Here is a 24,322-nt window from a genome sequence, read left to right as displayed (position 1 = left end):
CGCATAAACCACATTTCAAATAAAGATCCAGTATGTTCATACTATGATCCCTGTGTATTTGCTATTTAGATGAGTTAAGTAAATTTAATGTATACATATATTTAAGCGTTTGTTTTTAAAATATAATGAAGGGGGCGAGGTCGTGTGGGGGGAGTCTCCGTCAAGTCTGCGCCAGATCAAGTGTGTGTTTGTGTGCGTTGCAGTTGGAGTGCCAGAAAGAATCTCATTTCATTGTCAGTTAATTTGAGTTCTCGTTGAGGGCCTTAATGCCGTTATCGATGGGCAGGGTGTCCTGCATGCTATCCTGCTGCTGCAATGTGGATGGACCATCGATCATAATTTCATCGCTGTGCCCGTTGTTTTCTGGCACTCCATTGCCATTGGTGTGGCCGTCGTCCCAGTTGATCTGGAAGCGGGTCAAGCGCGGCTTGCTGGCGAGTATGTTGCGCATTAGCTTGTCGAACAGGGGCTTGGTTGGCGGATTCTCTCGCATCTCCTGTTCCTCATAGTCGTTGTTCACGTAGAAGCCGACGCGCACAAACTCCTGCCCGCGATACGAGCACGTTAACAGCACAATAGTGACGCCTACGGCCTCCTGTTCTGGAATTTTGCTAACATCTGGCGCATCGGCCTGGAAGACGAACCTGTGACGACCCTCGAGCATGGGGCCCACGTAGATGGTGTCCAGTACCTGGTCGTGCTCCTCGGACTCGGCCGAGCCCACGTATATCATTTTCCATTCAAGGTCCTCCTGCAGTTCCTCGATGCACTCGAATGTCAGCTCGAACCGGAAGGGATTGAAGAAGCTGCTGGTGTTGTCCAGCACCACAACATTCGTGATGTGCACCTTGGCCATGACTGAACTTTTTGGAGCCTTCTTCTTCCTTGAGACTTTACAGACAGCAAGCAGTGGTTTTTTTTTTGATGGCGTGCGCTGATGAAATAGGAGGAATAATACGACACACGACGTATTTAATGAAGCCTTTTTAGGTGACTAGTTACGTCAAGAATTTATGTTTGAAGAGTTTTTCGTTGTTAAATTGACTAAATTAAACGGACTATGTTGTGCCATGTTTTTTTTTGCATTTTTACAGATGAAGTAGGCGTGGAATATATATTTTGATATCCTAGTATGGGGGAGCCAAGAAAATGTTCATTCTTCTTTCGGGATCCGCTCGGCCTACAACTCTTTTTTGAGTTCAAAATTTTCAGTAAAATATTTTTTCTAATATTCCCCCAAAACTAACAAAATAAAAAATGGCAGTGCGACCTGTAGGTGAGAAACATTTGACAGCCAATCAAAAACAAAAGAACGGTTTTAGATATAAGAATGTGAATTTGGAATAATGTGTTGCGTTTTCGGTAGGACCCGGCCCCGGCGCCTATATGCTGCCCCCCACTGTGGGCTACGATCGTCACGATTCGCGTAAGCAGCGCCTGCCCCAGTATTCCTTTGGAATGCGCACCAACGCAACGGGGTCTAACGTTGGTCCCGGCGCCGGTGCCTATATGGTCGACAAGATGACGAGATTTGGCAAGGGTGGCGGCCTGGAGTACTCCATGGCGCCCCGGCTCAATACCATTGGTAAGTGCTTGATGGTAATGGATGTCAGTGCAGTGGTAAGGTTACCTTTCATCCATGCATTGCAGATAAAAGAATTGGTCCCGGGCCCGGGGCACATGATGTGCATCTAAAGCCCTTTTTCACGGGCATCAATGCACCGGCCTACTCCATGGGTCTGCGCACTGACTACAATTTCAAGAGGCATGGACCTGGCCCGAATGCCTACAAGTTTGACGTCAACACCGTGAAAACATCTGCTCCGGCATACAGCATGTGAGTAGATCAGTCTGTGGATGACTAATGCAATCCTCTGACCCCATCCGTCTACTCCTTTAGGGGACTGCAAACCAAGACGACCACAAAGGGGTTGTCACCTGGCCCTGCTGCCTACGGTCTTGGCGACATCAATGTGAACCTGAACCGCGCCCCGCTCTACTCAATGTCTCCGCGCTTGGGCCTGTCCTCGAAGGGGTTGGGTCCAGGCCCCAACTACTACGATTTGATGTACTACCGTCCTGGCAAATCTGGACAGGCCTACTCCTTCGGTGTGCGCCACTCTCAGTTCGCACCGCCCATGATCGTTAGGTGTGATAACATGTAGGGATTTGTAATATTAGATCGAATATATTCGAAATTTCAGTAAAATAAAATATTAATATAAAATGTATACCTTTTTCTATGGTCAAAAGGGAGACAACTTTGAACCTCGTAAGGGTCGTAGCTGTTGTAGTAGATTTTATCTTCGCGGTGCGATTATATACCCATTTACTTCTCATAATATCCGAGTGCAAATATGTACATATATAGGGGGCTTTGGATGATATGTTTTTCATTCTGTTTAGGGTTTCTCAGAATGTCATGGAGTATGTGCAAAATACATACAAGTGAATAATACAGTAAACAACAAATTTCTGAGATCTATTGCAGAACAAATTTGTCCCCACATTTTCACAGAAATTTATATACGAGTTTTATTATTTTCTGACATATAATCGGACATATTTACTTATTGTATGAGAGGTGAGTTTTTAAGAATATAAGTTTAAGTACGGTTTAAGTAGGGTACGAAAACATGACAGATAAACTGCGATTTATGGCCGTATTTCTCAGTTATGCCATTGGGTTTTTGAATCTGGTCTCAGCAACTTTAGAATTACTGGTTGAGAGAATTATGTACTTACGGGTAGAAATTAATCGGCTTTTAGTAAATGATTTATAAATTTGGCAAAGTAGTCTTTGCTTTACTTTTAAAGAACTGTTTAAACTGTTTAAAATATTCTTTAAAGTTTTCCGAAGTTATTATGATTCGTATCGCCTTACTTATTATTATTATCATTCTCCGAACATATTGTTCACTCATACGTTATCAACGGTCCAAGAATAAAATGGTGAGTTTTTAAGAACATAAAGAACTGTGATTGGAGCTTTTAAGGCCTGTTTGTCATCTTAAGCTCCATTTAATGCACAAACTAGCCAGATCCTGTTTTAAAGCTGTCTTAACGAAATTCTGCAGTTTATGGTCTCTTTCAGACACCAAGAATAGGTTTTGCGGTCGAGATTTTTATAAAAAAAAAAGCATAAATAGGTCCATATAGCTCAGCTTGGAAAACCTAATTTTAACACAAAATAAAAAGGATACATGGTATAAAAATGTCCATACTGATAGCTGATATGAGTTTGAGTTTCATTTCGTCCACAACAAGAGGAAGTTACTTAAAATTAGCCGATCTTGTAGAAAAATAATTCATCAGTGTAATTTTCTATGGATATGAAGGATATCCGCTCATGTGCAGAGAACGATTATCCCACTGGTCAACAAGTGGGTGTTAAAATACACTACATGAAAATGATGAAACTTGCCGAGTTCTAGCGCAGTTCAGGTGAAACGTCAAATTTCAAACAGTATTCACTGTAAGAACAGAACTCCATTTGCTAAACTGGTTCAGGGGTTAGGTTAGGTTAGGTTAACCCGGACGGCCCTCAGCGGGGCCACGCATAGGCCAATATGGCCCTTAGTTATCCGGATGGGGGTGTGTATGAACCGTCGCGGGAGTGTTAATGTGGTTTTAAAAAGTCCCCGAGAATCGAGGTGTTTTTAGCATAGGCCAGCAGTTCCTGTGGCGTCCTTTTGGAGGCATCTTCCAGTGATGCCAACACTGGGGCGCCCAGGTATCTCCTCCTTGCCCTTGAGAGAGCCGGACAGTTGCAGATGAGATGTTCCAGGGTTTCGATAGCCCCAGGTTCCCCACATTTCCTACAACTGTCTCTGTTGGTGATGCCTAGCTTTGCTGCATGTGCAGCAGCCAGACAGTACGAAAACATGACAGATAAACTGCGATTTATGGCCGTATTTCTCAGTTATGCCATTGGGTTTTTGAATCTGGTCTCAGCAACTTCAGAATTACTGGTTGAGAGAATTATGTACTTACGGGTAGAAATTAATCGGCTTTTAGTAAATGATTTATAAATTTGGCAAAGTAGTCTTTGCTTTACTTTTAAAGAACTGTTTAAACTGTTTAAAATATTCTTTAAAGTTTTCCGAAGTTATTATGATTCGTATCGCCTTACTTATTATTATTATCATTCTCCGAACATATTGTTCACTCATACGTTATCAACGGTCCAAGAATAAAATGGTGAGTTTTTAAGAACATAAAGAACTGTGATTGGAGCTTTTAAGGCCTGTTTGTCATCTTAAGCTCCATTTAATGCACAAACTAGCCAGATCCTGTTTTAAAGCTGTCTTAACGAAATTCTGCAGTTTATGGTCTCTTTCAGACACCAAGAATAGGTTTTGCGGTCGAGATTTTTATAAAAAAAAAAGCATAAATAGGTCCATATAGCTCAGCTTGGAAAACCTAATTTTAACGCAAAATAAAAAGGATACATGGTATAAAAATGTCCATACTGATAGCTGATATGAGTTTGAGTTTCATTTCGTCCACAACAAGAGGAAGTTACTTAAAATTAGCCGATCTTGTAGAAAAATAATTCATCAGTGTAATTTTCTATGGATATGAAGGATATCCGCTCATGTGCAGAGAACGATTATCCCACTGGTCAACAAGTGGGTGTTAAAATACACTACATGAAAATGATGAAACTTGCCGAGTTCTAGCGCAGTTCAGGTGAAACGTCAAATTTCAAACAGTATTCACTGTAAGAACAGAACTCCATTTGCTAAACTGGTTCAGGGGTTAGGTTAGGTTAGGTTAACCCGGACGGCCCTCAGCGGGGCCACGCATAGGCCAATATGGCCCTTAGTTATCCGGATGGGGGTGTGTATGAACCGTCGCGGGAGTGTTAATGTGGTTTTAAAAAGTCCCCGAGAATCGAGGTGTTTTTAGCATAGGCCAGCAGTTCCTGTGGCGTCCTTTTGGAGGCATCTTCCAGTGATGCCAACACTGGGGCGCCCAGGTATCTCCTCCTTGCCCTTGAGAGAGCCGGACAGTTGCAGATGAGATGTTCCAGGGTTTCGATAGCCCCAGGTTCCCCACATTTCCTTCAACTGTCTCTGTTGGTGATGCCTAGCTTTGCTGCATGTGCAGCAGCCAGACAGTACGAAAACATGACAGATAAACTGCGATTTATGGCCGTATTTCTCAGTTATGCCATTGGGTTTTTGAATCTGGTCTCAGCAACTTCAGAATTACTGGTTGAGAGAATTATGTACTTACGGGTAAAAATTAATCGGCTTTTAGTAAATGATTTATAAATTTGGCAAAGTAGTCTTTGCTTTACTTTTAAAGAACTGTTTAAACTGTTTAAAATATTCTTTAAAGTTTTCCGAAGTTATTATGATTCGTATCGCCTTACTTATTATTATTATCATTCTCCGAACATATTGTTCACTCATACGTTATCAACGGTCCAAGAATAAAATGGTGAGTTTTTAAGAACATAAAGAACTGTGATTGGAGCTTTTAAGGCCTGTTTGTCATCTTAAGCTCCATTTAATGCACAAACTAGCCAGATCCTGTTTTAAAGCTGTCTTAACGAAATTCTGCAGTTTATGGTCTCTTTCAGACACCAAGAATAGGTTTTGCGGTCGAGATTTTTATAAAAAAAAAAGCATAAATAGGTCCATATAGCTCAGCTTGGAAAACCTAATTTTAACGCAAAATAAAAAGGATACATGGTATAAAAATGTCCATACTGATAGCTGATATGAGTTTGAGTTTCATTTCGTCCACAACAAGAGGAAGTTACTTAAAATTAGCCGATATTGTAGAAAAATAATTCATCAGTGTAATTTTCTATGGATATGAAGGATATCCGCTCATGTGCAGAGAACGATTATCCCACTGGTCAACAAGTGGGTGTTAAAATACACTACATGAAAATGATGAAACTTGCCGAGTTCTAGCGCAGTTCAGGTGAAACGTCAAATTTCAAACAGTATTCACTGTAAGAACAGAACTCCATTTGCTAAACTGGTTCAGGGGTTAGGTTAGGTTAGGTTAACCCGGACGGCCCTCAGCGGGGCCACGCATAGGCCAATATGGCCCTTAGTTATCCGGATGGGGGTGTGTATGAACCGTCGCGGGAGTGTTAATGTGGTTTTAAAAAGTCCCCGAGAATCGAGGTGTTTTTAGCATAGGCCAGCAGTTCCTGTGGCGTCCTTTTGGAGGCATCTTCCAGTGATGCCAACACTGGGGCGCCCAGGTATCTCCTCCTTGCCCTTGAGAGAGCCGGACAGTTGCAGATGAGATGTTCCTGGGTTTCGATAGCCCCAGGTTCCCCACATTTCCTACAACTGTCTCTGTTGGTGATGCCTAGCTTTGCTGCATGTGCAGCAGCCAGACAGTGACCTGTTAGTATCCCCACTAGCAATCTACAGTCCTTTCGTGGTAGGTGCAGTAGGTAGTGGCTAAGTTTCTCGTTGCGCTCCTTGCACATTATCTTCGAGGTTCTGCAGGTGGTGGTACTCCTCCACCTGCTATCAGTCTGTGCTCTAGCCTGCTTCTCTAGATCGCCTTGCAGCGTTCTGAGGGAGACAGGCACAGGCAAAAGGGAGTCAACTTTGAGCCTCGTAAGGGTCGTAGCTGTTGTAGTAGATTTTATCTTCGCGGTGCGAGTATATACGCATTTACTTCTCATAATATCCGAGTGCAAATATGTACATATATAGGGGGCTTTGGATGATATGTTTTTCATTATGTTTAGGGTTTCTCAGAATGTCATGGAGTATGTGCAAAATACATACAAGTGAATAATACAGTAAACAACAAATTTCTGAGATCTATTGCAGAACAAATTTGTCCCCACATTTTCACAGAAATTTATATACGAGTTTTATTATTTTCTGACATATAATCGGACATATTTACTTATTGTATGAGAGGTGAGTTTTTAAGAATATAAGTTTAAGTACGGTTTAAGTAGGGTACGAAAACATGACAGATAAACTGCGATATATGGCCGTATTTCTCAGTTATGCCATTGGGTTTTTGAATCTGGTCTCAGCAACTTCAGAATTACTGGTTGAGAGAATTATGTACTTACGGGTAGAAATTAATCGGCTTTTAGTAAATGATTTATAAATTTGGCAAAGTAGTCTTTGCTTTACTTTTAAAGAACTGTTTAAACTGTTTAAAATATTCTTTAAAGTTTTCCGAAGTTATTATGATTCGTATCGCCTTACTTATTATTATTATCATTCTCCGAACATATTGTTCACTCATACGTTATCAACGGTCCAAGAATAAAATGGTGAGTTTTTAAGAACATAAAGAACTGTGATTGGAGCTTTTAAGGCCTGTTTGTCATCTTAAGCTCCATTTAATGCACAAACTAGCCAGATCCTGTTTTAAAGCTGTCTTAACGAAATTCTGCAGTTTATGGTCTCTTTCAGACACCAAGAATAGGTTTTGCGGTCGAGATTTTTATAAAAAAAAAAGCATAAATAGGTCCATATAGCTCAGCTTGGAAAACCTAATTTTAACACAAAATAAAAAGGATACATGGTATAAAAATGTCTATACTGATAGCTGATATGAGTTTGAGTTTCATTTCGTCCACAACAAGAGGAAGTTACTTAAAATTAGCCGATATTGTAGAAAAATAATTCATCAGTGTAATTTTCTATGGATATGAAGGATATCCGCTCATGTGCAGAGAACGATTATCCCACTGGTCAACAAGTGGGTGTTAAAATACACTACATGAAAATGATGAAACTTGCCGAGTTCTAGCGCAGTTCAGGTGAAACGTCAAATTTCAAACAGTATTCACTGTAAGAACAGAACTCCATTTGCTAAACTGGTTCAGGGGTTAGGTTAGGTTAGGTTAACCCGGACGGCCCTCAGCGGGGCCACGCATAGGCCAATATGGCCCTTAGTTATCCGGATGGGGGTGTGTATGAACCGTCGCGGGAGTGTTAATGTGGTTTTAAAAAGTCCCCGAGAATCGAGGTGTTTTTAGCATAGGCCAGCAGTTCCTGTGGCGTCCTTTTGGAGGCATCTTCCAGTGATGCCAACACTGGGGCGCCCAGGTATCTCCTCCTTGCCCTTGAGAGAGCCGGACAGTTGCAGATGAGATGTTCCTGGGTTTCGATAGCCCCAGGTTCCCCACATTTCCTACAACTGTCTCTGTTGGTGATGCCTAGCTTTGCTGCATGTGCAGCAGCCAGACAGTGACCTGTTAGTATCCCCACTAGCAATCTACAGTCCTTTCGTGGTAGGTGCAGTAGGTAGTGGCTAAGTTTCTCGTTGCGCTCCTTGCACATTATCTTCGAGGTTCTGCAGGTGGTGGTACTCCTCCACCTGCTATCAGTCTGTGCTCTAGGCTGCTTCTCTAGATCGCCTTGCAGCGTTCTGAGGGAGACAGGCACGTTATCGGTTCTCCTATTCTCCAGCCCGACGCCTTCCTTAGCTAGTACGTCCGCCGCTTCGTTTCCTTCGATGCCCTGGTGCTGGGAACCCAATAGATCCGCACTGTCTTTGTCGTGCTTAGGATGGCTAATGCCTCCCTGCTCGCCAAGACACTTCTGGAACTGACCGCGGACGACTGCATGGATCTTATCGCCGCTTGGCTGTCGACGAATAGGTTGACCGCATCGTGTGCTCGTTCTGTTAGGAGAGCGACCTCCGCTGCCTTCCCGATGGCAAAAACTTCTGCCTGGAATATGCTTCATTGGTCCGGTAGCTTATACGACAGCCTTATCTCAGGGTCTGTACAGTATAGGCCCGCTCCTACTCCTCCTTCCATCTTGGAGCCGTCTGTGTATATGTTGAGGTGCTCAGTTTGGTCCCTTCCAATTTTCCAGTCTTCAGGTCCCAAAGATGTGGTTGGTTTGACGTCAAGGCAAGTTTGTGGGGTCATGTAATCAGTTGATCTGGTCATGTCCCTGCCAATTGAACTGTGCCCGTATCCTTGTATGGATAGGTTTCCTGATGCTATAAGGCGTTGTGCTGCCTTTCCCGCAATCAGGCGAGCGTGAAAGTCCAGGGGGTCGATTCCGAGTATAGTTTCGAGTGCTTTTGTTGGGGTTGACCTCAGCGCCCCTGTAATACAGAGCAGGCCCCATGTGATGCTGAGAATTTTCTTGGATGCATAAAGCGCAATGGTAGCCTTCTTCACCCTTTCCACTACATTGGGCCTCCATGCCAGCTTGCTGTCCAGTACTGTGCCTAGGTATTTCACCTGTGATTTTGGAGTCAGCCTAGTTTGGTCAATTTTCGGGGGGGTCCATATCGGTAGCTTGTACCTCTTGGTAAAGAAGATGAGGTCCGTCTTGTCCGCGTTGATACTGTGTCCTACCTCTTCCGCCCACTCACGTATCTCCCTGAGTGTACGTTCCATTATGGAGCTGAGGGTCGATGTACATACACCCGTAATAAGTATGCTTATGTCATCTGCATAGGCTGTTATTTTTGGGGCCTTCCTTTCAAATCTCTTATTGAGGTCGTCGACCACCAAATTCCACAGTAGTGGCGATAGGACTCCACCTTGAGGTGTGCCTCTGTGTGCCCCCTTTACCATGGAAGCGGTGCCCCACTCCGATTGCACCCGTCTACAACTTAGGAGGTTTTTGATCCAGACGTTGATTGCAGGGTGTATGTTATTCGCTTCTAGGCGACTTGTTATTGCGGTTGTTGCCACGTTGTTGAATGCTCCTAAGATGTCCACAAATGCTCCCAAAGCATACTTTTTGTTGTGAAGGGCGCTCTCGATGGTGGCTACTAGCGAGTGTAGTGCCGTCTCCACTGATTTCCCCTTGGTGTAGGCGTGTTGGTTTATTGACATCAGTCCCCCTACCTCATTCCTGATGTGTAAATCCAACAGCTTTTCTAGTGTTTTTAGTAGAAAGGAGGTAAGGCTTATCGGTCTGTAATCCTTGGGACTCACGTGGCTGCACTTTCCTGCCTTAGGGAGGAAGACAACCCTCGAGGTTCTCCATTGGATGGGGATATAGCCTGTACTTAGGCATGCTGAGTATATTGAGAAGAGCCATGGGGTAATAACCTCTTTGGTCAACTGCATCATGGCTGGGAATATCCCGTCCAGTCCTGGTGCTTTTATGGCCGCGAAGGAGTCTATGGCCCAGTGGATTCTCTTAGTGGTTAACAGACCTATTGGGGGGAGCTGTTCCTCAGTTGCTAGGTCCTGATGCTCCTTGGCGTCAGTGACCTCGGTGCATCCAGGGAAGTGCGCCTCCATTAGTGCTGTTAGGGCTTCTTTACTGCCCTCTGTCCACTGTCCGTTGTCTAGTTTTAGTTGGCTCTGTACTGTGGGCTGCTTTGAGAGCAGCTTCCGGAGCCTAGCGGTTTCGGGCACTTTCTCAATGTTGGAGCAGAAGTTTCTCCACGAGTTCCTTTGTGCCTTACGTATTTCCTTCTTGTAGCTCCTAAGTAGGATTTTATATTCCTCATTGACAATCTCTTCGTTCGCTTGTTTGGCGATCTTGAAGAATTCCTTGAGGTTGTTCCTTTGGAGAGAGAGATCTCGGTTCCACCAGAGTGGCTTGGACCTCCTCTTCGTTCTCGAGGGTTTGCACGATGCATGGTAGGCGTTCAGTAACTCGTTGGATAGGGTCTTTAGGGACTTCTCTATATCCTCCGCGGATTTCACTGAGCCCGGATTCGCGAGCTTCGAAGTAACAGTCTTTTTAAACTTTACCCAGTTTGTGTTTCGGGGGTTTCTATAGACTGTTATCTTCGAAGAGTGTTTGAATTCGCACTTGAACTGAATGTACTTATGGTCTAAGAAGAACTTTCGAGGACTCTCCAGTCAGATACCAAGGTACTCTTTCCCGTGACAAGAGTTAGGTCTAGCACGTTTGACGAGGTGGGACCCACGAAGGTGTGTTCCTCCCCCACGTTTGCCACATCTAAGTTAGTGGATAAGATAAAGTCTAGGAGTGACTCACCTCTATCGTTGGTGTCAGGGCTTCCCCACACATTGTGGTGGGCGTTGGCGTCTGCACCGATGAGGATTTGGAGATTTTTGGAGCCGGCTTCTGTCACCAGACTCCTAAGTTCTTCCGGCGGGGCGGGCCTGTCGTGTGCCATGTAGCAGGAAGCTGCCATTAGGCGCTTTTCCTCGCTCTCCAGCATCACCACCGTCAGGTCATCCGTGCTGTAATGAGACATAAGATGAGCATGGATTCCCTTCCGTACGAGTACGGCGGTTCTGTTCCTGCTTACCGATGTTGAGTAGAGAAGGCTGTAATTTGAGGACTTTAGTCCGGCCACAGAGTTGCCTGACCCTATATGCCATTGGGTTTTTAAATCTGGTCTCAGCAACTTTAGAATTACTGGTTGAGAGAATTATGTACTTACGGGTAGAAATTAATCGGCTTTTAGTAAATGATTTATAAATTTGGCAAAGTAGTCTTTGCTTTACTTTTAAAGAACTGTTTAAACTGTTTAAAATATTCTTTAAAGTTTTCCGAAGTTATTATGATTCGTATCGCCTTACTTATTATTATTATCATTCTCCGAACATATTGTTCACTCATACGTTATCAACGGTCCAAGAATAAAATGGTGAGTTTTTAAGAACATAAAGAACTGTGATTGGAGCTTTTAAGGCCTGTTTGTCATCTTAAGCTCCATTTAATGCACAAACTAGCCAGATCCTGTTTTAAAGCTGTCTTAACGAAATTCTGCAGTTTATGGTCTCTTTCAGACACCAAGAATAGGTTTTGCGGTCGAGATTTTTATAAAAAAAAAAGCATAAATAGGTCCATATAGCTCAGCTTGGAAAACCTAATTTTAACGCAAAATAAAAAGGATACATGGTATAAAAATGTCCATACTGATAGCTGATATGAGTTTGAGTTTCATTTCGTCCACAACAAGAGGAAGTTACTTAAAATTAGCCGATCTTGTAGAAAAATAATTCATCAGTGTAATTTTCTATGGATATGAAGGATATCCGCTCATGTGCAGAGAACGATTATCCCACTGGTCAACAAGTGGGTGTTAAAATACACTACATGAAAATGATGAAACTTGCCGAGTTCTAGCGCAGTTCAGGTGAAACGTCAAATTTCAAACAGTATTCACTGTAATAACAGAACTCCATTTGCTAAACTGGTTCAGGGGTTAGGTTAGGTTAGGTTAACCCGGACGGCCCTCAGCGGGGCCACGCATAGGCCAATATGGCCCTTAGTTATCCGGATGGGGGTGTGTATGAACCGTCGCGGGAGTGTTAATGTGGTTTTAAAAAGTCCCCGAGAATCGAGGTGTTTTTAGCATAGGCCAGCAGTTCCTGTGGCGTCCTTTTGGAGGCATCTTCCAGTGATGCCAACACTGGGGCGCCCAGGTATCTCCTCCTTGCCCTTGAGAGAGCCGGACAGTTGCAGATGAGATGTTCCTGGGTTTCGATAGCCCCAGGTTCCCCACATTTCCTACAACTGTCTCTGTTGGTGATGCCTAGCTTTGCTGCATGTGCAGCAGCCAGACAGTGACCTGTTAGTATCCCCACTAGCAATCTACAGTCCTTTCGTGGTAGGTGCAGTAGGTAGTGGCTAAGTTTCTCGTTGCGCTCCTTGCACATTATCTTCGAGGTTCTGCAGGTGGTGGTACTCCTCCACCTGCTATCAGTCTGTGCTCTAGCCTGCTTCTCTAGATCGCCTTGCAGCGTTCTGAGGGAGACAGGCACGTTATCGGTTCTCCTATTCTCCAGCCCGACGCCTTCCTTAGCTAGTGCGTCCGCCGCTTCGTTTCCTTCGATGCCCTGGTGCTGGGAACTCAATAGATCCGCACTGTCTTTGTCGTGCTTAGGATGTCTAATGCCTCCCTGCTCGCCAAGACACTTCTGGAACTGACCGCGGACGACTGCATGGATCTTATCGCCGCTTGGCTGTCGACGAATAGGTTGACCGCATCGTGTGCTCGTTCTGTTAGGAGAGCGACCTCCGCTGCCTTCCCGATGGCAAAAACTTCTGCCTGGAATATGCTTCATTGGTCCGGTAGCTTATACGACAGGCTTATCTCAGGGTCTGTACAGTATAGGCCCGCTCCTACTCCTCCTTCCATCTTGGAGCCGTCTGTGTATATGTTGAGGTGCTCAGTTTGGTCCCTTCCAATTTTCCAGTCTTCAGGTCCCAAAGATGTGGTTGTTTTGACGTCAAGGCAAGTTTGTGGGGTCATGTAATCAGTTGATCTGGTCATGTCCCTGCCAATTGAACTGTGCCCGTATCCTTGTATGGATAGGTTTCCTGATGCTATAAGGCGTTGTGCTGCCTTTCCCGCAATCAGGCGAGCGTGAAAGTCCAGGGGGTCGATTCCGAGTATAGTTTCGAGTGCTTTTGTTGGGGTTGACCTCAGCGCCCTTGTAATACAGAGCAGAGCCTGTCGCTGAGTCTTTTCCATAAGCTTATGGCATGTCTTCTTTTCAATAGCCTGCCACCACACTAAGGCTCCATACAGCAGAGTTGGTCGCACCACCGAGATGTAGATCCAATGCATTAGAGCAGGTGACAGGCCCCATGTGCTGCTGAGAATCTTCTTGGATGCATAAAGCGCAATGGTAGCCTTCTTCACCCTTTCCACTACATTGGGCCTCCATGCCAGCTTGCTGTCCAGTACTGTGCCTAGGTATTTCACCTGTGATTTTTGAGTCAGCCTAGTTTGGTCAATTTTCGGGGGGGTCCATATCGGTACCTTGTACCTCTTGGTAAAGAAGATGAGGTCCGTCTTGTCCGCGTTGATACTGAGTCCTACCTCTTCCGCCCACTCACGTATCTCCCTGAGTGTACGTTCTACACATTGTGATGGGCGTTGGCGTCTGCACCGATGAGGAGTTGGAGATTTTTGGAGCCGGCTTCTGTCACCAGACTCCTAAGTTCTTCCGGCGGGGCGGGCCTGTCGTGTGCCTTGTAGCAGGAAGCTGCCATTAGGCGCTTTTCCTCGCTCTCCAGCATCACCACCGTCAGGTCATCCGTGCTGTAATGAGACATAAGATGAGCATGGATTCCCTTCCGTACGAGTACGGCGGTTCTGTTCCTGCTTACCGATGTTGAGTAGAGAAGGCTGTAATTTGAGGACTTTAGTCCGGCCACAGAGTTGCCTGACGCAATCCACGGCTTTTGGACTAAAGCTATGTCGGCGGGCCCTTGCTCCATGGCAATGAGGAGCTCCGCCGACGCTACCTTGCTTTATGGAGATTGAGTTGCAGCACCCTTAGTGTCATGGGTGGCTAACTCAACCTCGCACGACGGGTTGACTATGATTGTCAGGTCACCGTCACCGTCTTCCTCCTCCTCCGAGTCGTCCAGCGTAAGACCCTGGGCGGCCTCCACTATGGTCTCCAGACCTAGGTCCTTCTCGACCTCGCCTGCCTGGAGGGTGTGCGCATCTTTATCCTCGGGGTGGCGCTTTTTCAGCCGTAGGTATACGCTACCTACGCCCCACGCCAATCTCCCGAACTTGGGATACAGGATGTCCTCCGCCACCTTGCTGATCTGGAGGATCACGTGCTGGCCACCCTCGTTGGGTAGTGGGCTACCGGCATGCAGAACCTTCCAATCAGCAGTTGGCACGTCCGGATTTTGCCTCTGCAGCAGCTTCAGTGCTCGCTCCCCCTGGACAGCAATGGGGAAGAGCACCTTCGCCTTTGGTATGGACGGGATCAGCTCCCTGTCTACCACCTCCAGCTTGGCCCCCTCCCACAGAGCTTCCAGTAGGGGCACCTTCTGCACCAGCCACTGCCGCGTTGGGTCGTCATTGCACTTGAGGATTTTGACCCCGTTCAGCCATCCCGCTCCATCGAACGTGGGCATGGGAGCGCTAGGGTCCTCCTCCATTCGGGAGAACAGTGCCTCGACGAGCTGCGCGTGGACTAACTTCCACTGCGCCGCCGTCATCTTCCCGTTCTCATCGCTGCGATCGATCAAGGCCACAATGAGATGTCTCTTGGACACCTCGCTCATGGCCTTCTGCCTCGGCTTCCTCGTCTTCGGCTGGGGGGCCCGCGTTGCCGCTTGCTCGCCGGAGTGTCTTTGGCAGCACTCTCGATCGAGCGTTGCCTCTTGGTGGCCAACATCTCCTCCACCTTGTTGGCGAATCCACCGTTTGTTGCCTTCATCTGCGGCAGCTGCGCGTAGTATTCGCGGCCCTCCTGTACCCGTTGCTCAGCCCAGGCTAGCTTGGACTTCTCCTCTTGGGAGATATCCGCCTTGCTTCAGGGGTTAAGTGAGCCAAGTTATTTTTTTCATCGGTACATTTACGGTATATTTCTGAGTGTCAGACCGTATATCTTATCGACAAATCCGCGGTCACACTAAATATAAGTAGCACTCGCATTTGCTTTCTCGTTTTGTTTTTGTAGTATTTGAATGTTTTATTTATAGTTTTAATTTTAAAAGAAGTCGGCAAAGTTTTCGAATTAAAGAGAGATTTTTGCCGCATAAAAATTTATTCCGTTTTCGAGGTTTTCCGTATAGAGAGAGACTCGCAGAGAGTTTCAGTATCATAATTGTTAGATTAAATCGTTAATAGAAGAGTTATGTCGGTAGGAGCTCGCCACGCAAATTGTTTGTCCAACTGAGCCCAAAGACGTTGCACCACTTTCTCGCAAGCTATAACTTATCTTCCACGAACGCAGTCCATCATTGGTAATAATATGTCAAATCGTGTGGCGGGTGCTGACAAGAATGTTGGCACCCTCCCCAAGAACCTGGAGTGCTATTCTTACGAGGCGGACCTGGCCAGTGGTGCTCCATCAAGCAACCGGATGACGGGCGGCGGAACAGCGGCGTCCAAGAGTGCCGAGAACAGTCCTTGCCGTTTCTTTTTCGAGGACGAGATCTTTCGCATCGATTCACGGGGACGCGTGCACTTTGGCGTCGTAACTGAGACGACCGAGTCGCACTCATCGGAGGACGAGGATGATAATGATCCGCTGTTTGCGGGCGAGGTGCGAGTGGCCTTCTATCCCGATGGCAAGGAACAGATTCGAATGGAGTCAGCCGTAAGTACAGCCACCCTAGTTGAGGTTATGTAACTGCCAGTGACATTGCCAGTGGCATTGGCCTACAAATAACTGTTCATAACTGTTTTGTTTTAACAACTGTTTTTTCTTCTGTTTTTCGTATTTCGTATTTTTTCGGCATTGACACGTGTTTGTTTGCTCTTTTCTTTCCGCTTCTTTTCGGTTTCCCCAACATGTGGCTTTGCAGATCGGCCTGGCGGACCGCACATTGATGCCGGGCGATGTTGTGCGTCGCTGCCTGCCCGGCCAGAGAGTACTTACCGGGCCGTCTGGCTATGTAAGGGATCTAAACGTGAGCGCGGACGTAAAGGTGCTTGGCTCAAAATTCGTCATCAAGAATGTACCTGCGGAGCGTTTGTGTCCGATCTTGCCATGGGCACGTGATATACCCGTATGCTTTGACACCTGGGTGGGCACCACCATCAATGTGGACGAGGTGACCGTGCTCAGGTAACCTTCCCGAACATACAATCGCCTTTGGCTTGCTTAATTCTCATTTGCGGCTTTTTTGTGGATGTTTGACTTTGCAGAACCGCCAGCGGGGGTCGCCTGGAAATTGGCTCGGCTTATTTCCACAAGTTCCGGGATGCGAATTCCAAGTATTTGCCTGAAGTATTCACTCCCCATGTGTTGTTTCCCGGCAACGTGGTTGTGGGTCGTCTGCCGCCCTTCGATCGCTTTATAAATCTCACTCCGGACATACCATTGCCCTTAAAACGAAAGCGAGCCTTGGTAAGACAACGCACAATGCAACCAAACGCAAGGGCTTAACTTTTATTTTTTGTAATTTCTACCATAGTATACCGTGGAATCGATCCAAACGCTTGGCGTGGACGTGGACTGGACGTGCCGTGTCACTACAAACGATTGCAATGGCGATCCTCTGAAACAGCCAAAAACTCATGTCACGGGCGAAGAGTTGAAGCAAATGAAGCGCCTCAATATTTATGAATCCTACATGATACAAATTCACGATCGATCATTCCTCAAATATACGAAAAATGATCCACTAGTCAATAAACAGGACTGGGAGGAAGAACTAAGTAATAAGTTAATTTGTCAACTGTTCGACGAATATAATCACTCACGCCACCTAATTTCCCATTCCAGCGGCTAAATATAGGCTTATTTACGAAAATCAGGGAATTGTTGATACCAAGCGGAGCAAGCCGAAAGGCTCCAGTAGTGGCGGTGCCCGCAATACGTCAAAGTTTCGACGTAATTTGAATAAATCGGGCAATTCGCGCTCCCGAAATGGCGATACCGAAGGCGCCGCCAAAGTCCGGGAACCGGGCAGTGGATCGTCTACAAAGGTTTTATCAGATGATACCTACTTGATTGAGGATGGCGATGGCGACGAAGACTCCTTGGACGTAACTAAGGACTCGGAAGGCCAAGAGGAGCTGGCAGCCGGACTACAACCTGAGGCAAGTGATAAAAAGAATGAGGCTCCAGTGGATGCCGCCACAAAAACGAGTAGTGGTGGTGGGGCAGCCACCAATTATCAGCAGCGCATCACCATGCGGATTGGCAACCGACGATACGGCAAAAAGAAGAAGATTACAAAGAAGACACTTTCATCACCATTTGTTAAGAAACATATTGATCCCCGAGAAGGTGATAAGATTGTGGTGGAGACCTTAGTGGTACGCAGTACCGCAACCATCGTCTGGCAGGATGGAACCGTAGAGGAGAACATCCAGTCGACACATCTGTATCCCATACACCATCTGGACAATCATGAGTTCTTTCCGGGCGACTTTGTGAGCAAGGCGAACGAGAATAGCCTCTCGCAGACCGAATACGGCGTCATTCAGTCCGTGGATCATGACGAACGTATTTCAAAAGTCAAATGGTTCAACATTTATACCAAAAAAGATACAGTGTATGTATTGTGCTTTTTTCTGACCAGGAGAATCTCCGCTCACTTGATTTTCTCTGTTGCAGTCCCATATGCAGAGAGGTGGAGGAGTTAAGCGTCTACGATTTGAAGGATCACGCCGACTATCAGTATCGACCCGGCACCATGGTCATTAGGGTCGCGAACTTTACGAACGAGAATGCCAAATCGGCTGCTGGCCAGGTGGTTGACAACTTTCCCGATGGCCGTGTGCGCGTTTGGTGGGCCAAGGGACATATTACCATGTGCTATCCGCAGGATCTATTCGAGATCAACCAGAATGATCACGACCACGAAGGTTATCTGTCCGATGGATCGGATAACTCGTGGGAGACCCAGTCGGAGGATAGTCTGTACGGACAGCTCACGGAGAAAGAGCACATCCTAACGGGCATCGATAGCGTGAGCGATGCTCTGGGGAAGTTGGTGAAGATCCACAATCTGCTGCCGGATGCCGCAAAGTCAGAGGTACACATCGATTTGGTGGCCATCTATACAAATTGCCATTACCTGGACCTCTTGCTGAAGAGCAGCTTCTTTGGGCCGGAGCATTTGGGGCGCGCGCTAGATTCGAATCACATCTCCAAAACCTTCAGGGCTATCCAAAATATAATAAACGTTGACTCTGATTTGGACTTGGCCACGACGCCACTGAGGCTCCATGTGGCTGGCCCTCCTGTGAGCCCCACGTCGACATCGACGCCCACAAAGCGAAAATTATCAACCAAAATAGACGAAGTTCAATGCAAGAGAACTGGCGATATTGTCACCGAGGAGGAGGAGGAAGAAGAGGAGGTTACAGCATCCAACGAGGATGAGAATAGTGAAAATGCCAAGCTGATTGCCAAATATCGATGCGAATACAATCATTTGATCGAAGTAGCACGAAACAGTATTCTTGTCGCTTTTGACATACGGACTAAGGCAAAGGTAAGGATATTTTCGTGTCGCCCGTGTCGCGAGTGCTTCTTGAGCAAAGTTTTTTTTTTATTTCCCATCAGAATGATTCTGGCGTTCACTCACGGGGCGAAAACAGCATGAGCGAGCTGACCAACTCGGCCAGCGATCATGATCCTGTCGAGCCACGGAACCAGCCGTCGCCTGAGCTGAAGCCACAAGTGGTCATTTACTTTTCCGACACCTGCGGCCCGGAAACCATCGAGATGTTTTCTAAGCTTATTAAGGAACAATTGTGCAAGTGCCGCGTTTTGGTTAAAGATAAAATTAAACGTGCACGCAGAGCAGCCCAAGAAGCTAAGGATACAGACGAAGACGAACATTCAGATCCTGGCACGTATGATGTTGACCCAGAGGACGTTTGCATCGACCTCAACGAGGTGGTGTTGCCGCCGCAGCCAGTAGCTGAGATGGATGTTGAGCAGAAACTGGAAAAGTGCGACGATGCCATGGAGCACACATTCGACCTGAAGGCATTGTCCGAGTCGCTGCCACCCATCGATCGTCCCATGGCCTCATCATCGCCATCTCCCACGCCCAAAATTGTCTCTCCCTCTCGCCACTCTCCAGTCTGCGAGAACTGCTTCGAGGTGGTGCCCAATGCCCCGCTTTCTCATCGTTTCATCCTCAATCCTGTGACACCGGCCAACAAGTCGCAGTACCAGCGATCTATTCAGCGCGAGTACTCCCTGCTACAGTTGTCGCTGCCGCCGGGCGTCAAGGTGCGAGCCTATGAGGATCGGATGGATCTCATGTCGGTGATGATGGTGGGGCCCAAGCGCACGCCCTACCAGAACGCCTTGTTCTTCTTTGACTTTCAAATGGGTCGCGACTACCCGAGGGGTCCGCCAATCTGTCATTACACCAGCTACTGCACAGAACGTCTCAATCCGAACCTGTACGAAGAGGGCAAGGTGTGCGTGTCCCTGCTGGGCACTTGGGCAGGGCGCGACACCGAAATGTGGTCGATAACCAGCACCATGCTGCAGGTGCTCGTCTCGATACAGGGTCTCATACTGGTCGATGAGCCCTACTATAATGAGGCGGGCTATGAGAAGCAACGCGGTAGGAATTTAAGCACTCGATCAACCAAAGAACACATTCAATTTCATTCCATTTCCCCATTGTTTTAGGCACTCAACTGGGCCTGGAGAACTCTCGGGTCTATAATGAAATGGCTATCATAAAAATAGCCCATTCCACGGTAAAGCAGCTGCAGAATCCGCCGCCCATCTTCCGCAACGAACTGATTCAGCACTTTAAGGAGTTTGGCACCGAGCTGTATGACCGCATACAGGCCTGGGCCGATTACTCGTCTGAGGCACAGCGCCTGAGAATTACCAACATTAAGGGTGAGTATGGTAGTGCAATAAAAGTGTCTTGATATTGTAACTCATGGCTCATGGCCATATTATAGAAATGCCTGCGGACTACAAGGCCCCCTGCGAGGTGCCCGAGTTTCCCCTACTCCCGTGCAGTCGTGGCTTTTGTGTTGCGGTCAAGGGCGTTCTAGCTCAACTAAAGCCCGCATTGGATGCCTTGGGTCCCGTGTTGAATGCCCCGGAGACCGCATTGAATGCCCCCGATGCTGGCTTGGACGCTGTAGAGCCCGCTTTGGAAGCCATGGATGTGCCGAATACCGAGTGGATGGCCATCGAAACTGGAAAAGCGCCACGCGCTGCGCCAGAGGAAGTTTAATTGAATCTCGCCATTCTCGGCGCTTACCCATGCCCAGTGGTGCCTCCCCACACAACTCAGAAGACTTTTGCCACCCGCGATGGAAGTCTGGCTGGCCCCAGGCAATGGGCAGCGTTTTATATACTATATACTATACATACACTATCGAATCTCTATATTCTTAAGCCTATTCGAATTGCTGGCAATCGCCTTTTTAGTTATGCAAAATGTTCATAAACTAAATTAAATGTTCTTTACTTTGTCACACATCCATGAAATAATAGCGATGCGTTCTAGAATATATAAGAAGCAAACATGTATGTATATTAAGTAGCGTTTAGCTAAGCGAAATGTTGTATTGTATGGAATGCCACAAAATATATTTTATTTTTGTCGCCCTAAGTCGCCCCCGCCCCGATCCCCCCTCAATATATCCCATGTATCGAACGCATGTCGTGCCTAGTTTCGATTTTTGTATCTGTTTTTGTTTCGCATTCCACTTGAAAGAAAGAGAGGAGAGAGCTTAGCATAATTTAAGTTTAACGCTCCTTGTCCCAGCACTAGTTCTATATTTTAAGCTAGCCAATGCGAGAAATGTGAATAAATTAGCAAACATTATTTATTATGCCTCTAATTTACGCTGTATCCAATCGATGAAGGCACCCGTGCGGGTGTACACACCCGGCCAGCCCGGTAGGCCGCACGGATCCGGACCGTACGAGGTGATGCCGGCCACATAGAACACCTCCCTGCCGCCAGTGTTGATTGCCACCATCAGGGGACCGCCCGAGTCGCCGCCGCAGGTGTCGACATTCGCCTTGCCACCAGCACACAGCTGGTTATCGTTCAGCTTGTACTTGTACGGGCTGTACTTGTCCTGGCACGTCTTCAAGTTCCACACATCGACGGTGATCTTTAGCTTCCACGGACTGGGCACCCTCTTCTCGGTCAGGCCCCAGCCAGCCACGTCCATGGCATAGCCCTCGAACAGATTCGTCCGCACATCGCCATTGACGCCCAGGCAAATAGGTCGCACATAATCCGAGAAGCTGCTAAGGCCACGATTACATAGAGACCAGATCAGATCAGATTAGATGAGATCCACTCACCTGACACTCTGCTTGAGACGCAATAGGGCTATGTCGTTCATCTGGTCAATGGAGTTGGGGACATATTCCTCGTGGATGATTAGCTTCTCCACCTCAATGTCGATGTGCCTGGGGGCGCATGTCTTCTGGCCATTCTTCTCGGTCACGCAATCGGGGTCCGTATTGGTGTCCCACTCGCCCAGGCGGACAGCATGCAGGGCTGTGCCGGACATGTCCAGTCGGCGACTGGCCAGGCAGTGTCCGGCAGTCAGCACATAGCGAGAGTTGATCAGGGTCCCGCCGCAATTGAAGCTATAATCCTCTGAGAAAACTGCAAATTCGGAAACAGATGATCTAGAGAACTATTCCCTCAAATTGTTGCTCCACTCACGCTTCTTGTACTGCAGCAGGACCATCCAAGGGAACTCCGAGAGAGTGGTGTTGTGGCCGCCCACAATGCGGTCGGCAAAATGTATGCCACATGTCTCATTGCCGGGCAGAACGTTGCCCGGCAAGTGCTCCTCTGCCGCAGTGTGGACATTCGTGAGTTGGCCGGCGCGTTTGCTCACCGGACAACACACCAGAATGCGGTTCACCAGACCCTCGCGCCTGTTGTCCAGGCCGCATTGGCTCTTCGAGAGCAGGGTGCGCTGGGCCGGGGTCGTCTTATCCGTATTGAGGATGGTGAACAGGAAGGGACAGCTCTCAATGTGGACGCAGAAGCCGCGCTCCGCACTCTCCTGCGGGATGCAGCTGCCGAAGGTGATCTGCGCAGCATCTAAATGAAATTGCATTGAATGAATGCACTGATCAAAACCGGTTGTTGGCCCCTCGAAGGACAGCTCACCAGCTCGTTGTGCACCGGCCACCAGCAGCAACAGCAGCGAGAGCAGCATCGGCATCAGCATCTGCTTCGGATCCGTCAGCATCTTGGCAGATTACGATTGATCTGATCGCTCGGGGCTTCAAGCTGAGACTAAAGGCACTCTCCGGTGGCTGAGCCGGTTTAAGTCTCATTAGTGGGACGCTGACGAGATAAGCAACCGCGAGATTATCGCGAGAGAAAAATGGCAGCGTGTCAAAGGTGACCCGAGATAACGGGAAAGAGAATTGCATACTGATATGTTTGTATGTACAATGTATGTGGAGTGTTTTCCCGGAGATTCCAATTAGCATTGTGCAAAATATGTGGGCCAAACCCAAGCCACCTGTCCAAATCCCTGCCTGTGCTGAGTATGCTCTCCCATCTAAAGATCTCTAGATCCAATGTGCAGTCGTTAATTTCTTAACCAGTTATTCTTATGACGTTATACATAGATAGAAAATACAGCGCCGTTCCTCTCACACTTCTATCGCATTCAAAGAAAGATCAAGCCTCCAGATGCATCACTATCCATTCGATGAAGGCCCCTGTTCTGGTGTAGACACTCGGCCAGTCCTGCAGACCGCACGGCCTTGGTCCGTACGAGGTGATGCCTGCGAGATAGATGAATTCACGGCCGCCCACCCTGATGGTGGCCATTAGGGGGCTGCCCGAGTCCCCGTTACAGGTGTCTCTATGATCGGTGCCGCCAGCACACAGTTGGGTGTCCCTCATCGGGCCATATCTTGCGCGGCACTCATCCACACCACGGCCCATAATAGTGGCTTTAAGCATGACGGGGCTCGCCCTGTCCAAGTCGGTGTGGCCCCAGCCGGCTATTTGGAAGTGACTATTGCGCAGCCTCTGGCTATCTGGCAGGCAAATGGGTTGGATGTTGTTGGCGTAGCTAAAGAGCGGAGAGCTTTCATTAGGCCGATGGTCTCCCAGATGGGGAGGCTCCTCACCTGACACTCCGCTTGAGACGCAGCAGAGCTATGTCGTTGAAGTGGTCCCTGCTATCGGGCACATACCCGTCGTGGACGATCCTCTTCTCGACCTCTATGTCCAGGTGGCTGGGAGCACAGAATTCTCTACCATTCACCTCGTTGAAGCAGTCGGGAGCAGTCTCCGTGCTCCATTCGCCAAGACGAACGCTGGCCACCACTGTACCCGACTCGATGAGCCTTCGGCTGGCCACGCAATGGGCTGCGGTCAGTACATAGCGAGTGTTGATCAGTGCCCCTCCGCAACCGAAGGATGTAGGTTCCACGACAAACAATTTGAGCAAATCCCGGAGCGTCCTAAGCTGCAGTGCCACAGGTTTCTCGTGTCGGATCAGTGCCAGCCATGGAAACTCATAGAGACCTGCCTTGGTGCCCCCAACGATGCGAAAGGAAGGCAAGGTCACGCCGCACTCTCCAATGATGGGGAGGATGTTGCCCGTCTGGGCAACGGGAGGCACTTCCGGACAGCAGACGTACACTTGATCCAAGAGTGTGTTGTGCTGACTCTTCAAAGCGCATTGCTTGTGGCCGATCATTTTCCGCTGGGCCACATTGTAGGCCTTGATCTTGTCCAGTAGTTGCGGACACCTCTTGAGGGTGATGCAACGCTCTTCGGGAGTGCAATTGGCAAAGGCTAGCAAGGCAGCAGCTTGCACCACGACTATCAGCGGCAGCAGCAGCAGGAGCAAAAGCCTTCTCTCGGAGCACATTTCGGTTGTTCTTTCGCCAGAGTTAAAGCGATGACTGCTCTACGTAACATGCGGCAGTCGAATGTTCCTATTTATAACAGCATGCGAAATGAATCAGACCAATTTCTGTATAAATGAT

General features: G+C 47.5%; 5 protein-coding genes across 6 annotated transcripts; 2 read left to right on the top strand and 3 right to left on the bottom strand.

The window, feature by feature from the left end:
• Positions 1-15: 15 nt before the first annotated feature.
• Positions 16-1,057, bottom strand: LOC108156518 (histone chaperone asf1-like). The gene has a single exon (XM_017288023.2). The coding sequence runs from the start codon at positions 854-856 to the stop codon at positions 239-241; it is 618 nt and encodes a 205-aa protein (XP_017143512.1). The 5' UTR covers positions 857-1,057; the 3' UTR covers positions 16-238.
• Positions 1,058-1,156: 99 nt separating this feature from the next.
• LOC108156517 (outer dense fiber protein 3-B) lies at positions 1,157-2,209 on the top strand. Its single transcript, XM_017288022.2, has 4 exons — positions 1,157-1,276; positions 1,367-1,585; positions 1,651-1,837; positions 1,901-2,209. Exons 1-4 carry the CDS (start codon positions 1,258-1,260, stop codon positions 2,163-2,165), a joined length of 690 nt encoding a protein of 229 aa, XP_017143511.1. The 5' UTR covers positions 1,157-1,257; the 3' UTR covers positions 2,166-2,209.
• A 13,107-nt stretch (positions 2,210-15,316) lies between these two features.
• LOC108155632 ((E3-independent) E2 ubiquitin-conjugating enzyme UBE2O) lies at positions 15,317-21,158 on the top strand. The gene is made up of 9 exons (XM_017286570.2): positions 15,317-15,985; positions 16,194-16,456; positions 16,537-16,738; positions 16,806-17,049; positions 17,117-17,891; positions 17,954-18,836; positions 18,908-19,928; positions 19,997-20,215; positions 20,281-21,158. Exons 1-9 carry the CDS (start codon positions 15,638-15,640, stop codon positions 20,559-20,561), a joined length of 4,236 nt encoding a protein of 1,411 aa, XP_017142059.1. The 5' UTR covers positions 15,317-15,637; the 3' UTR covers positions 20,562-21,158.
• On the bottom strand, positions 21,142-22,618 carry LOC108155635 (spaetzle-processing enzyme-like). Of its 2 annotated transcripts, none has more exons than XM_017286572.2 (4): positions 22,476-22,618; positions 22,020-22,406; positions 21,650-21,959; positions 21,142-21,592 (listed from the first exon to the last, which is right to left on the bottom strand). In XM_017286572.2, the coding sequence occupies exons 1-4, from the start codon at positions 22,555-22,557 to the stop codon at positions 21,163-21,165; spliced, it is 1,209 nt and encodes a 402-aa protein (XP_017142061.1). In that variant the 5' UTR covers positions 22,558-22,618; the 3' UTR covers positions 21,142-21,162. The 2 variants fall into 2 exon arrangements, with proteins under 2 accessions (XP_017142061.1, XP_017142062.1); XM_017286573.2 differs by having other exon boundaries at positions 21,142-21,589; positions 22,476-22,616.
• A 272-nt stretch (positions 22,619-22,890) lies between these two features.
• LOC108155636 (spaetzle-processing enzyme-like) lies at positions 22,891-24,278 on the bottom strand. The gene is made up of 2 exons (XM_017286575.1): positions 23,456-24,278; positions 22,891-23,397 (listed from the first exon to the last, which is right to left on the bottom strand). The coding sequence occupies exons 1-2, from the start codon at positions 24,202-24,204 to the stop codon at positions 22,998-23,000; spliced, it is 1,149 nt and encodes a 382-aa protein (XP_017142064.1). The 5' UTR covers positions 24,205-24,278; the 3' UTR covers positions 22,891-22,997.
• Positions 24,279-24,322: the final 44 nt, after the last annotated feature.

The sequence above is a fragment of the Drosophila miranda genome, chromosome 2 (genome assembly GCF_003369915.1).
Source record: "Drosophila miranda strain MSH22 chromosome 2, D.miranda_PacBio2.1, whole genome shotgun sequence".
NCBI lineage: Eukaryota > Metazoa > Arthropoda > Insecta > Diptera > Drosophilidae > Drosophila > Drosophila miranda.
This window is presented reverse-complemented; position numbering and strand designations above follow the sequence as displayed.

What these genes read in the sequence shown, in the direction of transcription:
- LOC108155635 (XM_017286572.2), bottom strand. Translation starts at nt 22,557, where the DNA reads ATGCTGACGGATCCGAAGCAGATGCTGATGCCGATGCTGCTCTCGCTG. An exon ending in GGCCGGTGCACAACGAGCTG is followed by an intron (nt 22,407 to 22,475) that starts GTGAGCTGTCCT and finishes AATTTCATTTAG; the next exon opens with ATGCTGCGCAGATCACCTTC. An exon ending in CCTGCTGCAGTACAAGAAGC is followed by an intron (nt 21,960 to 22,019) that starts GTGAGTGGAGCA and finishes CCGAATTTGCAG; the next exon opens with TTTTCTCAGAGGATTATAGC.
- LOC108156518 (XM_017288023.2), bottom strand. Translation starts at nt 856, where the DNA reads ATGGCCAAGGTGCACATCACGAATGTTGTGGTGCTGGACAACACCAGC.
- LOC108155632 (XM_017286570.2), top strand. Translation starts at nt 15,638, where the DNA reads ATGTCAAATCGTGTGGCGGGTGCTGACAAGAATGTTGGCACCCTCCCC. An exon ending in AGATTCGAATGGAGTCAGCC is followed by an intron (nt 15,986 to 16,193) that starts GTAAGTACAGCC and finishes GTGGCTTTGCAG; the next exon opens with ATCGGCCTGGCGGACCGCAC. An exon ending in GGGCTATGAGAAGCAACGCG is followed by an intron (nt 19,929 to 19,996) that starts GTAGGAATTTAA and finishes CCATTGTTTTAG; the next exon opens with GCACTCAACTGGGCCTGGAG.
- LOC108156517 (XM_017288022.2), top strand. An exon ending in GCCCCGGCTCAATACCATTG is followed by an intron (nt 1,586 to 1,650) that starts GTAAGTGCTTGA and finishes CATGCATTGCAG; the next exon opens with ATAAAAGAATTGGTCCCGGG. An exon ending in TCTGCTCCGGCATACAGCAT is followed by an intron (nt 1,838 to 1,900) that starts GTGAGTAGATCA and finishes CTACTCCTTTAG; the next exon opens with GGGACTGCAAACCAAGACGA.
- LOC108155636 (XM_017286575.1), bottom strand. Translation starts at nt 24,204, where the DNA reads ATGTGCTCCGAGAGAAGGCTTTTGCTCCTGCTGCTGCTGCCGCTGATA. An exon ending in CGTCTCAAGCGGAGTGTCAG is followed by an intron (nt 23,398 to 23,455) that starts GTGAGGAGCCTC and finishes TCCGCTCTTTAG; the next exon opens with CTACGCCAACAACATCCAAC.